This window comes from Gopherus flavomarginatus, chromosome 6, assembly GCF_025201925.1.
Source record: "Gopherus flavomarginatus isolate rGopFla2 chromosome 6, rGopFla2.mat.asm, whole genome shotgun sequence".
NCBI lineage: Eukaryota > Metazoa > Chordata > Testudines > Testudinidae > Gopherus > Gopherus flavomarginatus.
This window is the reverse complement of record NC_066622.1, coordinates 29,363,121-29,377,943: the sequence shown is the minus strand read 5'-3', so window position 1 is coordinate 29,377,943 and position 14,823 is coordinate 29,363,121. Positions and strand designations below refer to the sequence as shown.

The 14,823-nt window shown below is 48.3% G+C and overlaps 1 protein-coding gene across 4 annotated transcripts in view; it reads right to left on the bottom strand.

The window, feature by feature from the left end:
- Positions 1-14,312, bottom strand: part of CARD19 (caspase recruitment domain family member 19) — a 151,847-nt gene extending 137,535 nt beyond the window's left edge. For 3 of the 4 annotated variants that reach the window (XM_050959219.1, XM_050959216.1, XM_050959218.1), the window contains exon 1: positions 14,200-14,312. In XM_050959219.1, the coding sequence (XP_050815176.1) occupies positions 14,200-14,215 (16 nt within the window). In that variant the 5' untranslated portion in view covers positions 14,216-14,312. Of the gene's footprint in view, positions 1-1,847; positions 1,975-14,199 lie in introns of those variants that run through there. The other variant, XM_050959217.1, reaches the window with a different exon arrangement.
- Positions 14,313-14,823: the final 511 nt, after the last annotated feature.

Below are 14,823 nucleotides of genomic sequence, written 5' to 3'. Positions count from 1 at the left end.
GCCAGTCACCCGCAGCCACCAGCCGCGCTCTGTGCGCTCTCTCCAGCCACCCCAGCTCCAAGCGCCCCCTGCAGCCAGAGTCACCCACAGCCGTGCTTTGTGCGCTCTCGCCAGCCACTCTAGCTCCAAGTGCCCCTTGCAGCCAGAGTCATCCACAGCCACCAGCCACGCTCTGTGCGCTCTCTCCAGCCACCCCAGCTCCAAGCGCCCCCTGCAGCCAGTCACCCACAGCCACCAGCCGCGCTCTGTGCGCTCTCTCCAGCCACCCCAGCTCCAAGCGCCCCCTGCAGCCAGAGTCACCCACAGCCACCAGCCGCGCTCTGTGCGCTCTCTCCAGCCACCCCAGCTCCATGCGCCCCCTGCAGCCAGTCACCCACAGCCACCAGCCGCGCTCTGTGTGCTCTCTCCAGCCACCCCAGCTCCATGCGCCCCCCTGCAGCCAGTCACCCACAGCCACCAGCCGCGCTCTGTGCGCTCTCTTCAGCCACCCCAGCTCCAAGCGCCCCCTGCAGCCAGAGTCACCCACAGCCACCAGCCACGCTCTGTGCGCTCTCTCCAGCCACCCCAGCTCCAAGCGCCCCCTGCAGCCAGTCACCCACAGCCGTGCTTTGTGCGCTCTCGCCAGCCACTCTAGCTCCAAGTGCCCCCTGCAGCCAGAGTCATCCACAGCCACCAGCCGCGCTCTGTGCGCTCTCTTCAGCCACCCCAGCTCCAAGCGCCCCCTGCAGCCAGTCACCCACAGCCACCAGCCGCGCTCTGTGCGCTCTCTCCAGCCACCCCAGCTCCAAGCGCCCCCTGCAGCCAGAGTCACCCACAGCCACCAGCCGCGCTCTGTGCGCTCTCTCCAGCCACCCCAGCTCCATGCGCCCCCTGCAGCCAGTCACCCACAGCCACCAGCCGCGCTCTGTGTGCTCTCTCCAGCCACCCCAGCTCCATGCGCCCCCCTGCAGCCAGTCACCCACAGCCACCAGCCGCGCTCTGTGCGCTCTCTTCAGCCACCCCAGCTCCATGCGCCCCCCTGCAGCCAGAGTCACCCACAGCCACCAGCCGCGCTCTGTGCGCTCTCTCCAGCCACCCCAGCTCCATGCGCCCCCTGCAGCCAATCACCCACAGCCACCAGCCGCGCTCTGTGTGCTCTCTCCAGCCACCCCAGCTCCATGCGCCCCCCTGCAGCCAGTCACCCACAGCCACCAGCCGCGCTCTGTGCGCTCTCTTCAGCCACCCCAGCTCCAAGCGCCCCCTGCAGCCAGAGTCACCCACAGCCACCAGCCACGCTCTGTGCGCTCTCTCCAGCCACCCCAGCTCCATGTGCCCCCTGCAGCCAGTCACCCACAGCCACCAGCCGCGCTCTGTGCGCTCTCTTCAGCCACCCCAGCTCCAAGCGCCCCCTGCAGCCAGAGTCACCCACAGCCACCAGCCACGCTCTGTGCGCTCTCTCCAGCCACCCCAGCTCCATGTGCCCCCTGCAGCCAGAGTCACCCACAGCCACCAGCCGCGCCCTGTGCGCTCTCTCCAGCCACTCCAGCTCCAAGCGCCCCCTGCAGCCAGAGTCACCCACAGCCACCAGCCGAGCTCTGTGCGCTCTCTCCAGCCACCCCAGCTCCATGCGCCCCCTGCAGCCAGTCACCCGCAGCCACCAGCAGCGCCCTGTGCGCTCTCTCCAGCCACCCCAGCTCCATGCACCCCCTGCAGCCAGTCACCCACAGCCACCAGCCGCGCTCTGTGCGCTCTCTCCAGCCCGAGCTGCCGCTACCCGAGGGACGCGCTGCGAGCGCAGCCAGAGCGCCTGCCCCCTCCCACCGCGTCCCCAGCAGCTGCCCGTTTGGAGGTAACGAGCGCTCACTGACCTGGCATGATGGCGGCAGTTTGGGGATCCCGGCCGGGGCAATGCGTGGAGACTTCCTTGTTTTGCAGCCGCAGCCGCCAGTCCCTCCCCTCCGTACGCTAACAGGCCCGTCCTCCTCCGACAAGCAGGCGGCGGCTGCAGGGAGCCCCAGCTGCTGGGGCTCCGGTTACAGCCTGATGCCTCCCTCCACCAGGCTCTCCAACATCATCCACCCGCCCAGCTGCACGCCAAAAGAAGCCGCAGCCCGCCCAGCTCTCAGAAGTGAAGGTGGCCCCAGGGTTCCTTCTCCTCGCTCCCTCCCTGGGACTGGCAGATGTAGGTTGCAGGCTGTATGCCAGGTGGTGATGGGGGCCTGTTAACTCCTGGAACAAGGCACCGACTCTGATGACCCAGAAAGAATCAAGCCGGGAGATCAAATGAGCTCTGGTTGTTCTGAGCCTTGGCTCCCAGCTACAGGGCTCAGCAGCAGCCCCCCTGTCACGGAACTGGCCTCCTTTAGACGTTCCTTTTCTTGGTACTTAACCCCGTCTGTAGGATGGAAATGGAACGGGAGGAGCAAGGCAGGGGGTGGTTATTTCGGCACAAAGCAAGCACGTTCCAGACAGCGAGGGGAAGTCAGCTCTTCAGTGCCCGTGAAGGAGGGAGAGTGTGGGCGTGAAAAGGGGCCACTGGCAGGGTATTCAGAGGTCACATATGCAAGAGAGCACTGCCCTCAGTTGGTGGGCAGTGAAAGCAGGCTTTCATGTACACTGTGGGCTCAAGCCATAACATTCCATCCAGATTTCCAAAGCCTCCAGCTGGATGGATTTTCTATTTTGTTTGTGCACAACACAAAGTTTCTATTTAATTTGTGCACAACACTAGCATGTAACAGCCATGGGGGCTCAGGGCTGCCCTGCGATGAGAAGGTAAGCACTTAACTTGAGTAGTCCTGCTGAAGTCCAGGGGACTACTGGCTTGATTAAATGCTACCAGTGTAAATAGAGATTACAGAGTAAGGTCTCAGATCAGATGACCAGCAAAGTGTATGGAGCACCATATGCTGTGCACTCCTGTGCCCTAGCAAGATCCCTGTGACAGAGAAACAGCTCCCTATTTCTCACCAGTCAGGACAGGATTTGGTGATGTTCTAGTGTGACCCGATGACCTCTTAGGGTACATCTAAACAGCAATTAAACACCCCACAAATGGCCCAGGTTAGCTGACTCAGCTCAGGCTTGTTGAGCTCAGGCTGTGGACCTGCAAAAATCAGTGTAGATGTTTGGACTCAAGCTGGAGCCTGAGCTCTGAGATCCTGCAAGGGAGGAAAGGCTGGGGGTGGGGATTAGGTGCGGGTCTTTTATTCCAATATAGACATACCCGTAGTGCCAGCAGGCACTTCATGTATGGATAATATGAAGGAGTTAAGTATCTACACTGGAACTTATGTTCTTAAGGTCTATGAGTTGTGGTCAGTCACCAGAAGGAGATAAACAAGTTTCTTTCAGGCAGAAGATGTTTTATCTATTCGTTGGTCTACATATAAACTGAATGTTGTACACTTCATAATGAACGCTTAATGACAATCTGAGCAAAATGATAAACAAGTGATTGTAAACTCTCTAGGGGAGACTCCAGACAGGAAAACACAAGAAGCAGCAGTTATCCTGTTTGCAATGGATTTGTGGACTATTACTGTAGGGACAAAGACAAACTCTGCATCTTTCCACAGAGGAGGCAAGAAGACCGAGTGACTTGTCCTATGAACAGAAGTTCACAGCCACGTCTGACTGTAGTATGCTGGAAGGATTTGGGGTGAGCTTTTGTTCTACATGACATGACAATGGCTTGGTAGTTAAGATTAGGCTCTAGTACAGCATTTTTCAAAGTTCGGGTCGCAACCCAGTAATGGGTCGCGGCATGTAAGGCACTTGGTCGCTCTGGCAGGGCCAGCTCTAGGGTTTTTTGCCACCGCAAGCAAAAAAAAAAAAAAAAAAAGGTCCAGAATGCCACCCCTGAAATTGTGCTGCCACAAGCACGTGCTTGGTTTGCTGGTGCCTAGAGCCGGCCCTGTGCTCTGGTCAGCGCCGCCGACTGGGATGTTAGAAGTCCCATCCATGGTGCTGCCCAGCTAAGGCAGGCTAGTGCCTACCTGCTCTGACACCGCACTACACCCCGGAAGCGGCAAGCAGCAGGTCTGGCTTCTAGGCAGGGGGGCCATGTGGCTCTGCACGCTGTCCCCACCCCGAGCACTGGGGGTGGAGAGCAGTGCCTGCAGGCAAGAGCCGCATGGAGCCGCTTGTGCGCCTTTGCCTATGAGTTGGACCTGCTGCTGGCCGCTTCAGACACAGCGTGGTCCGAGCTGCCAGGACAGGTAGGAAGCCTGCCTTAACACCCTCACTGTGCTGCTGACCAGTAGCTGCTGGAGGCAAGTCCGCACCCCAATCCCGTGCCTCAGTCCCCTGCCCGAGCCCTGAGCCCCCCCTCAAACCCTCATCCCCAGCCCCACCTCAGAGCCTACACCCCCAGCCCAGAGCACTGACCCCTCCTGCACCCTAATCCCCTGACCCAGCCCAGAGCCCCCTCCCAAACCCCAAACCCCTCATTCCCAGCTCCGTTGGGTCACGGGCATCAACACTTTTCTTCAACTGGGTCCCCAGAAAAGAAGTTTGAAAACTACTGCTCTAGTGTGCATGCTCTGATTTGAATTGTTTATGTTATCGTTTGTTTCCAATATTTCTGCTCGCTATTAATAGACTCTCTGTGCTTTGTTAAATAAACTTACGTTTGCTTTCTCTAGAAATACATCAAAATGCTGCATGTGAAGCGGAGCTATGTCCTATGGTGTAACCAGTAAGGGGTGATTTATTGTTCCTCTGGGAATTATGGGAGTGTCCAGTGGATCAGGGGCTGGGTATGCCAGGGAGATACTCGAAGGACTCGGGGGTTAGAGTGTGGCTGTTGTTAACCTGTAAAGAGATAGCAGGGCCTGGCAAAACCCCAGAGAGCTAGCTCAAGAGGAGATTCTTTACAGACATAGGAAAGATATACAGACCTACATCTGTAAAGATCTTCCCTTGTGGAAGCCGCAGTGGACAAAAACAGAAGTCAGGGGGATCCCTACAAAGAATTGATTCTAGTAAATCCGAATTTTTACAGTTTTTCGGTTTTTTCTTGCTTGTTTACCTTTTGCATTTCACTCAGCATGGCCAATGAAACTGTACAAGGGCTTAAAAGATTCCCCCTGTTGTCTTTGATTATTATAATAAACACCTCACCCTGTGAGCAGGGTGGAGGATTAAATGGATTCTGCTGACTCATTGAGGCAAATGATTTATTCACAGAAAGTCACCTAGACCACTGGTTTTCAACCTGTAGTCTGTGGACTATGTCTAAGGCAGGGGTTCTCACAACAAAAATTTTGGTAGCCTCAGAATGTGGCCACCAACTCTTGCTGGTGGCCGCTCTGACAATTTTTCCTAAAATACTGAATTAAATTTGGAAAAGCAAATAAATATGTATATATAAAGGTCCAAATCAGTCTAATTTATTTATGTAGGATTTTTTGCAGACCTAATAACAAAAATAATGTACAGTTGTCTGTATTCTTTATTTGATGTAAATAGAATAGAGACTCAAAAAAGGTGCTTTGCATGTTCTTGTCTTTTGTTGTTGTTGTTGTTGTTTTTTTGGGGGGGTTATGACTTGCTAGCTAATGATATTTGTGTGCTTGCTAATATCATCTTTCACATCAGCAGACTCGATAGCTAAAACTAAAAGGCAGTGAAAAGTGACATAAACATACAAATACCACTTTTCACACAGACTTACTCAGCCCTGGTAAGACGGAGGACAAATTAAGCCCTGGATGAGGAGGTGGGTAGGGAGGCAGTGGGGGGATCAGGGGAGGCAGCAGAGTCTAGGGGCAAAGGGGTGGCTAGCCTGGGGCTGGGGCCAGGGCCCGAAGCCCTGCAGCCATAGGATAGAGCCTACTGCTGTGTGGCCAGAAGAGCCCACCACCCCAGAGATGAAGCCGGAAGCCTGAACCCCACCATCCCTGGGAAGATGGGGAACAAACACTGGCTGCCTGCTCCTCTGGCTTTGTGGCTCCACTGCTTCCTCCCCTCCTCCCCCCACAATCAGCACCCAGAGGCTGTGGCCACGAGAAAAACCCTGGTGGCTGCATGGGGCCTCGGTGGCTGCATTTGAGAAATGCTGGTCTAAAGAGTCCATGAAAGGTGGACAGTGGTTTTCAACCTATGGTCTGGGGAACATTGGGAGTCCACAGACTAGATTTCCATAGGGGTCTCACACGTCTGTTTGAAATTTTTTAGGGGTCCGCAAATGAAAAAAAGCTGAAAACCATTGACCTAGACCAAATTCAGGATCTAAGTCACCAGATCTGCAAACATGGAGGGCCAGATTTTTGAAAGCACTGAGCACCCAGCAGCTCCCATTGTGACACTGGTGAGCAGATTTTCAAAAGAGCTCATATTCAACATGCTCAGCTCTTTGGAACATCTGTCTCTTTCACACATGAATTGCCCTAATGAACTTGGTCAATCATATAAGCTTAAACAGAAAGCTAGCCTACCTGGAAACCTGTTAATTGACAGGACAATGATTTTGCAACCTATTTCTGGCAACATAGTATCAATCTTTTTTGTTTTGCACTTCAGTAGCACTTGTCTTTACCCCAAGAGTCTTGAATGACATGATAATGTCTATGCAGTACTAACTCAGTTTAACACATACAGATTTCTTGATCTATAGGTATAAAGATTAACATATTCTGCTAGTATATTACATCAGCAGAAGCAAAAGGGAATTTCTATGGAAGTAAATCTACAATTTTTATCATTCGTGTACTGTGCTGCTGGCATGGAAAGAGGATACCAATACTGAGATTTATTTTGTTGCTAGCCACAACCAAGGCCATCCTGCACTGGAAGCAGATTTGCTTATGAATTTTTAAGTTTTGAAACACAAAACAAAGATCCATTTCCTTGGTGTGTGCGTATGGCAGATACAAAACATTCATTGTCTTCACAAGCAATGGGGAGAACTGGTGTTGGTTTTAGCTAGGAGGAGAATAAGCTAGAAATAGCTAGAATAAGCTGTTATAAAAGACTTGGCATTAGTTGTCATGGCCTTGTTCCTGTAGTCTATGAAATCAATGACAGTTTTGGTCTCAGTGAGGACGGTGAAATTCTAATATTTATTATGGATATCTATGTGCTGATAGCTTTCTTGAGTCCTCCCCCCCAACTCACTCACCTATTCCCCACCTGCTGCTGAACCATTTGTGATGTCACAATCCATCATTTTACTCTGACGTCACACTCTCACTATTTGAAGAGGAAAGGAAGTACAAATACGGAATTAGCTAATATAATAAACAGATGTGTCATAAACAGATGGTTAAGGGTTAATGTCTCTTTTACCTGTAAAGGGTTAAGAAGCTCAGTAAACCTGGGTGACACCTGACCAGAGGACCAATAGGGGGACAAGATACTTTCAAATCTTGGTGGAGGGAAGTCTTTGTTTGTGCTTTTTGTTTTGTTTGTTGTTCGCTCTCGGGACTGAGAGGGACGGGACATCATTCCAGGCTCTCCAAATCTTTCTGAATCAGTCTCTCATGTTTCAAAATTGTAAGTAATAGCCAGGCAAGGCAGATTAGTCTTATGTTTGTTTTCTCAACTTGTGTTTCTTTTTGCTGGAAGGATTTTTATCTCTGTTTGCTGTAACTTTGAATCTAAGGCTGGGCGGGGGGGTCCCTCTGGTCTATATAAATCTGAGTACCCTGTAAAGCATTTTCCATCCTGATTTTACAGAGATAATTTTTACCTTTTCTTTCTTTAATTAAAAGCTTTCTTTTTAAGAATCTGATTGATTTTTCCTTGTTTTAAGATCCAAGGGATTGGGTCTGAACTCATCAGGGATTGGTGGGGGGAAAGGAGGGGGGATGGTTAATTCCTCCTTGTTTTAAGACCCAAGGAGTTTGGATCTGTGTGAAGCCTCTCAAGGCAACCCAGGGAGGGGAAAGTCTCGGGGGGGAAAAGAAGGGGGATGGTTAATTTCTCCTTGTTTTAAGATCCAAGGAGTTTGGATCTGGGTTCCCCAGGGAAGGTTTTTGGGGAACAGAAAGTGTGCCAGACACTAAATTCTGGCTGATGGCAGCGTATCAGATCCAAGCTAGTAATTAAGCTTAGAAGTGTTCATGCAGGTCCCCACTTTTTGTACTCTAAAGTTCAAAGCGGGGAAAAAATCCTTGACAATATGTTACCCCCCTATTGGATGGAACCCCAGCCCTCCGCAAATGCATGTTACAAAATAGCCTTACTATGATTATAGTTACAGGTGTTTCTTCTTTACTTCCAATAGTTGTGGCCTGGGCTTTAGGAGCAAGGCGATCTGAATTCCACCCACGCTTACAAACCTGAAGTTCTGTCTGGCTGTGGAGCCATTCATTACATCATACTATGCTATATTTCTGATATCGCTGTTCTATGGTCTGTGAATTTTTTGGGGTACTAGCCAGTACTGCATAATGTTTCAAAGCAGCACTGACCATGGCCAGGAAAGTAAATTTTATGACTTGCTGCTCCATCAGAGAGAACGGGCAAGCCTTTGGAGGCAGAACTTTGACTAGATCAGGAGGCGTGACACATAAAAGGTTAACTTACAAAGTAATTAATTATTTAGGTAGGATTTTCTGTCTGCACCAGATACAGTTTTGATGCCTCTTTTCCATTCTCATTATTGTACCAAAAGGTAAAATATTTAAATTGATACATAATAAATACATTTTAACTTGCTTGCAGTTTGAACTGGGAATACAAATTTAGGAATTAATTGCCAATTTTGAAGCAATTCATTAATTGTACAATTTGTAACAATGATTTACTTATCCATATATAATTTAAGTGTCCCATAAACATTTTTTGCGCTTTTCTAATTTGCACATGCAGTTTCTGTTTCCAGGCACAATTTATCTTAATTGGACAATTAGAAAAGTGGACTTAACTAGGAATGCTTAACTAGGAAAGGCAAACCAAGCTGGATTTTCAAACCTAGGAAAAAAGAATAAATTTTCCTCAGCTGAAGAAAGAGCTTCAAATGAAGCTTCTAATTAAATATGGATATATTAGCTTTATGAGGCAGAAAGCTTGAATAGATCTGTGTCATTTAAAAACTCACTGTAGCACAAAATTCCCTGAACATTCAGTTACTCAGCCAGGTGCAGACAAGAGGCTGACACCCTTGCAGACAAGCTTTGTCAGAGTAAGAAAGCTGAGCCACCAAGTCTGCATGCTGCAATCAATAAAGAACTGGATACATTATTTATTACTGTGGATTTCTAATAACTGCACAATCTAGGTAAAGGAAATTATTTCATGAAATTAAAGCATTTTGGAAGAGGTATATTTCTAAGATGTTATATACCAAGGTGAAGGAAGACGTTTTCTAATTATGACTTGCATCAAAAAGACAAAAGGAAATATTTATACTCAAGAGGAACACAGATTTTCCAATCATCATAAAGGGGTTAAAACCAGGGCAATAAGTCAGCCAGTGTGTTCTACCCCAGACACTTCAGTCCAGCACCTTGTCAATGCGTGACCATTCTATGCAGATCTGAAGGAACACCCTCTGAGTCACATAAAAGATATTGTCCCCTTAGCATCTCGCTGTGCTCTGAGCTCTGTTTGTCAAACATTCTACTGTCTTTTCAGATAATGATTTAAACATCCAGCTGCAACATCTACTCAGGACACTCCCTACACTAACACCGGAACAAATCAACATACCCTTAGAGCCCCGACCAGGGTTATTCTATCTACTACCCAAGATCCACAAACCCAGAAATCCTGGACGCCCCATCATCTCGGGCATTGGCACTCTCACTGAAGGACTGTCTGGATATGTGGACTCTCTACTCAGACCCTATGCCACCAGCACTCCCAGCTATCTCCGTGACACCACTGATTTCCTGAGGAAACTACAATGCATTGGTGACCTTCCAGAAAACACCATCCTAGCCACCATGGATGTAGAGGCTCTCTACACGAACATCCCACACACAGATGGAACACAAGGTGTCAGGAACAGTATCCCTGATGATGCTACAGCACAACTGGCTGCTGAGCGCTGTGCCTTTATCCTCACACACAGCTATTTCAAATTTGATGACAATATATATCTCCAGATCAGTGGCACAGCTATGGGCACCCGCATGGCCCCACAGTATGCCAATATTTTTACGGCTGACCTGGAACAACGCTTCCTCAGCTCTCGTCCACTCACGCCCCTTCTCTACCTACACTACATTGATGACATCTTCATCATCTGGACCCATGGGAAGGAGACTCTGGAAAAATTCCACCACGATTTCATCAGCTTCCACCCCACCATCAACCTCAGCCTGGGCCAATCTACACAGGAGGTCCACTTCCTAGACACCAGGGTGCAAATAAGTGATGGTCACGTTACCACCACCCTATACCGAAAACCTACCGACCGCTATGCCTACCTTCATGCCTCCAGCTTCCATCCCGGGCACATCACACAATCCATTGTCTACAGCCAAGCACTGAGGTACAACTGCATCTGCTCTAACCCCTCAGACAGAGACCAACACCTACAAAATCTCCACCAAGCATTCTCAAAACTACAATACCCGCATGAGGAAATAAGGAAACAGATCAACAGAGCCAGACGTGTACCCAGAATCCTCCTACTGCAAGACAAACCCAAGAAAGAAACCAACAGGACACCACTGGCCATCACATACAGTCCCCAGCTAAAACCTCTCCAACGCATCATCAGGGACCTACAACCCATCCTGGACAATGATCCCACACTTTCACAGGCCTTGGGTGGCAGGCCAGTCCTCGCCCACAGGCAACCTGCCAACCTGAAACACATTCTCACCAGTAACTGCACACCGCACCATAGTAACTCTAGCTCAGGAACCAATCCATGCAACAAACCTCGATGCCAACACTGCCCACATATCTACACCAGCGACACCATCACAGGACCTAACCAGATCAGCCACACCATCACCGGTTCATTCATCTGCACGTCCACCAATGTAATATATGCCATCATATGCCAGCAATGCCCCTCTGCTATGTACATCGGCCAAACTGGACAGTCGCTACGGAAAAGGATAAATGGACACAAATCAGATATTAATAATGGCAATATACAAAAACCTGTAGGAGAACACTTCAACCTCCCTGGCCACACTATAGCAGACCTTAAGGTGGCCATCCTGCAGCAAAAAAACTTCAGGACCAGACTTCAAAGAGAAACTGCTGAGCTTCAGTTCATCTGCAAATTTGACACCATCAGCTCAGGATTAAACAAAGACTGTGAATGGCTTGCCAATTACAAAACCAGTTTCTCCTCCCTTGGTTTTCACACCTCAACTGCTAGAACAGGGCCTCATCCTCCCTGATTGAACTACCTCATTATCTCTAGCTTGCCTGCATATATATACCTGCCCCTGGAAATTTCCACTACATGCATCTGACAAAGTGGGTATTCACCCACGAAAGCTCATGCTCCAAAATGTCTGTTAGTCTATAAGGTGCCACAGGACTCTTTGCTGCTTTTACAGAATGGACTGGCTTGCTTACATTCCATGCCTCCAAGAGATACTGTAAGAAGACAGCCTTCAATAGGTGTAAAGAGACTTTTAGCATGGATTAACACTATTTTCAAGGCAGAAATCGTACAGTATCTGAAGGGTGAAAGGCAAATGGATCACTTGACTCTAAACGATTTTGCTATCAGATAAAAATAGACATAATAAAACATGCACTCACATACTCTTAGAGATTCTGACCCAGCAGCTGTCTTGGGACCTGTTGTTTATGCATGCCCATTGAGAGAGACCTGGCGAGGAATCACTTTGGTATTTTTCCTTTGAACTTCTAGCCATATTTATTTCCCTGACCCCATCCTGGAGAAAGTAAAGGTTGATTGGCTGTATTTTGTACGACCATCCCAGCTGATGGATTTAAGGACACCTCACGCTCTTTGTATGTACATGGTTATATGGCCATCAAGAACTGACTGCAAATTCTACCACCAGCAGGCCTCCCTTTTGCTGTTGGGAGTTTAAAGCTCTTTGGGCGTGATCCAAAGCCTATTGTATTAAGTGGATAGAATCCCACTGAACACAATGGCTTTGGATCAGGCCTATTCTGTGCCCAGCATTTATGATATTTGCACTCCAAGGTGCAGTTTTAACACTCAGTGATCCACAGCAGAATGCAGCATTGACTTGCTCAAGAGCACTTCACACCCACAGGAGTCTAAACTGCTCATATGAGTTCCGAAGGAATCTTTTGATTATGGACAGCTCAGAGCAGCAATGTTTGTACATGGAACCAACATTCCTCACTGTTTGGGATGTTTAGATCTGAGGTTACAGTTGAGACCCATCTTTACTTTTTAACTTCTGGATCATTTAACCAAAGATACTGCGGGAGATTCTGTGCTGCACAGAAGAGCCCCTATATGGGAAGACAGGATTTCTAGAGCCTGCAGAGGGGGTATGCATCTCCAGTGTGCTACAGAGCCCAGGTCCCATTATGCTGCCATACAAAGGCTGGATGGGGGATTGTGGTTTTGCCATTCTGTGAATCCACCAGTTTTCCCCCTTTATGGTGTGGAGTGCAGGCACCATAAAGTCTGTTCCTAGGCTGAGAATGGAGAACTAGCTGCAGAATGGCTCTGTTGCCACTCCATGGTCTTGTGGAGGAAGAATTACTTCCCATCACCCCCACCCAGCTCCTGGAGCAGGGGTAGTCAATTATTTTTGTCAAGGTCCACATTTCTTAGTTAAAGGTATAGTCAAGGTCCAGCCTCCAGAGAAAATAATAATAAATAGTAATCATAAATAATAATAAAAACAACCATAAAGTTAATAACTAAATGAAAAGGTTGGGGGTCTGTTCAAAAGTGTCTGGCGGTCTGGATTTGGCCCCCAATCCATCTGTTGACTACCCATATCCTAGAGAGATCCCCAGTGCACAGTTCAACTGCTTATGTTGTGTGCTGGAGGCAAGATTTGAGCAAAGGGAGATAGATTGGGCCCTGAATCAAGAGTTGTCTTCAGGATCACTTTAATTCCCTGATTCTTGTTTCCAGGGCTCTAGCTCTCAGCTTAGAGTTTAATATCCTTCTGGCATGACATACCCTTCAGAAAGACAGAAGAGTTCCAGTCCCATGTAGATGCCATTTCAGCATATGAATGGGTATGACTTTTGTAAGTCTAATCAGAATTATGTTATTTATTGGTAAAGAGAACTCTTCTGGGGACCCAATCTGGATTGGCCAATCAGAATGAGTCATACAGTGGATACAAAAACACTTAAGTATGGACAACCAAATATATGCATCATGTTAAGACAATGAAAAGTATGCCCAGCTGCTACAGACAACCAAACATATGCACAGGCATAACTATGATGTGGCACGTACGGGGCAGGAGCATCGCACTGGAAAACCCACCCAGAGCCAGATCCGTGATAGTCTAAGAGCCTAACTGGACATGATGTGTGCATTTTCAATATTAATATAAGTATCCCACTGTAAGCTTAATGCCACTTAAAAACCATTACAGCCTAGGAGTAGAATAATGCTCATTTAAAAACTGCTATGTCTAAGAGCTGCAATTTCCAGCTCCCTTGCTCCCTGCCGATGGCAGACATGCTATGTCAGTGGAGGCCAATTATTTTCCTACGCGGAGATTCATCTTTGATTTTTATCTCCTAATTCAGCGAACAGTATAAATGACCTGCCAACCAATGTGTTTTATTTTCCACAGTAACAGTTTAAAGGACAAGCATTCCTACTTCCTGATTAGCTAATCTCAATGGAGTGTGCTGATTTTTTCCCTGTGCTAAGCAGAAATACTTGTTTTATTTAATTTAATTATTTTATTTCTTAATTGTTGCCATTGTCACCTCGAATCAGAATGAGAAAATACATGATACTATCAGTTATGCATTAACTCACAGTAAGATTTCATTTTTTCCCAGCTGGATAGGGCAGTGCAGGAAGTACGTCTAATGAAATCTCTGTCTGTGTTAAGAAAATAAAATGACTACTGACAATTTTTCAAGGATCAGATTACCCACTAAACTCCCAGCAACAAGTGTTAGTGGACGATTTGCAAAACAGAATCCAAAAAGGAAAACTCTCAGCATTCATCAAACTACCAGCCACTCCTCTGCCCAAACTCTCACCCCTCCTCGCTCTGTTCTTCATGATCTGTTGTTTTGCTTCATCTGACTTTGAAAGTCAAACCATTTATTCTGCTGAAAACATTTCATGTAAAAATGTTGGTCACTTACATGTCCTGTAGGGCATTGTCCATGGGTCTCACGGCTTTCCTGTTATGTCTGAAATATGTAAAACTGAGAAAAAGTTGTATCCCTGCTTCGATGAACAGAGAGGTCACTGACTAGTAAATAAAATGAAAGTAAAGTCACTGAGAGCCACGTAAGGCTTTTTGCGACCAGCAGAGGCCTCCCTTGTGTGCTTAGAAGAGAAGAAAAAGCCAGTAAGGGAAACTGCTGTGAGAGGAGAAATGTTCAGATGTGGGTAGAGGCGGTTCTAGACATTTCGCTGCCCCAAGCACGGCGTCCACCGGAGCCGCGGGACCAGTGGGACCCTCCGCAGGCATGCCGCCCAAGGCACCCTGCCTGCCGCCCTCCCAGCGACCGGCAGAGCGCCCCCCACGGCATGCCGCCCCAAGCACGCGCTTGGCGTGCTGGGGCCTGGAGCCACCCCTGGATGTGGGCCAGATCCCACTCTCATTAACACCAATGGGAGCTTTGCCACTGATTTTAAAGGGTGAACGAGGAGGCTTGGAACTGAAGAAATCCAGGTTTTACAGAAAATCGCAGGATTCTTGACTGTTTTGACTAGGTAGGATGGGTTTGTATGTGGAATAGATTAAGGGCTCATCATCATTA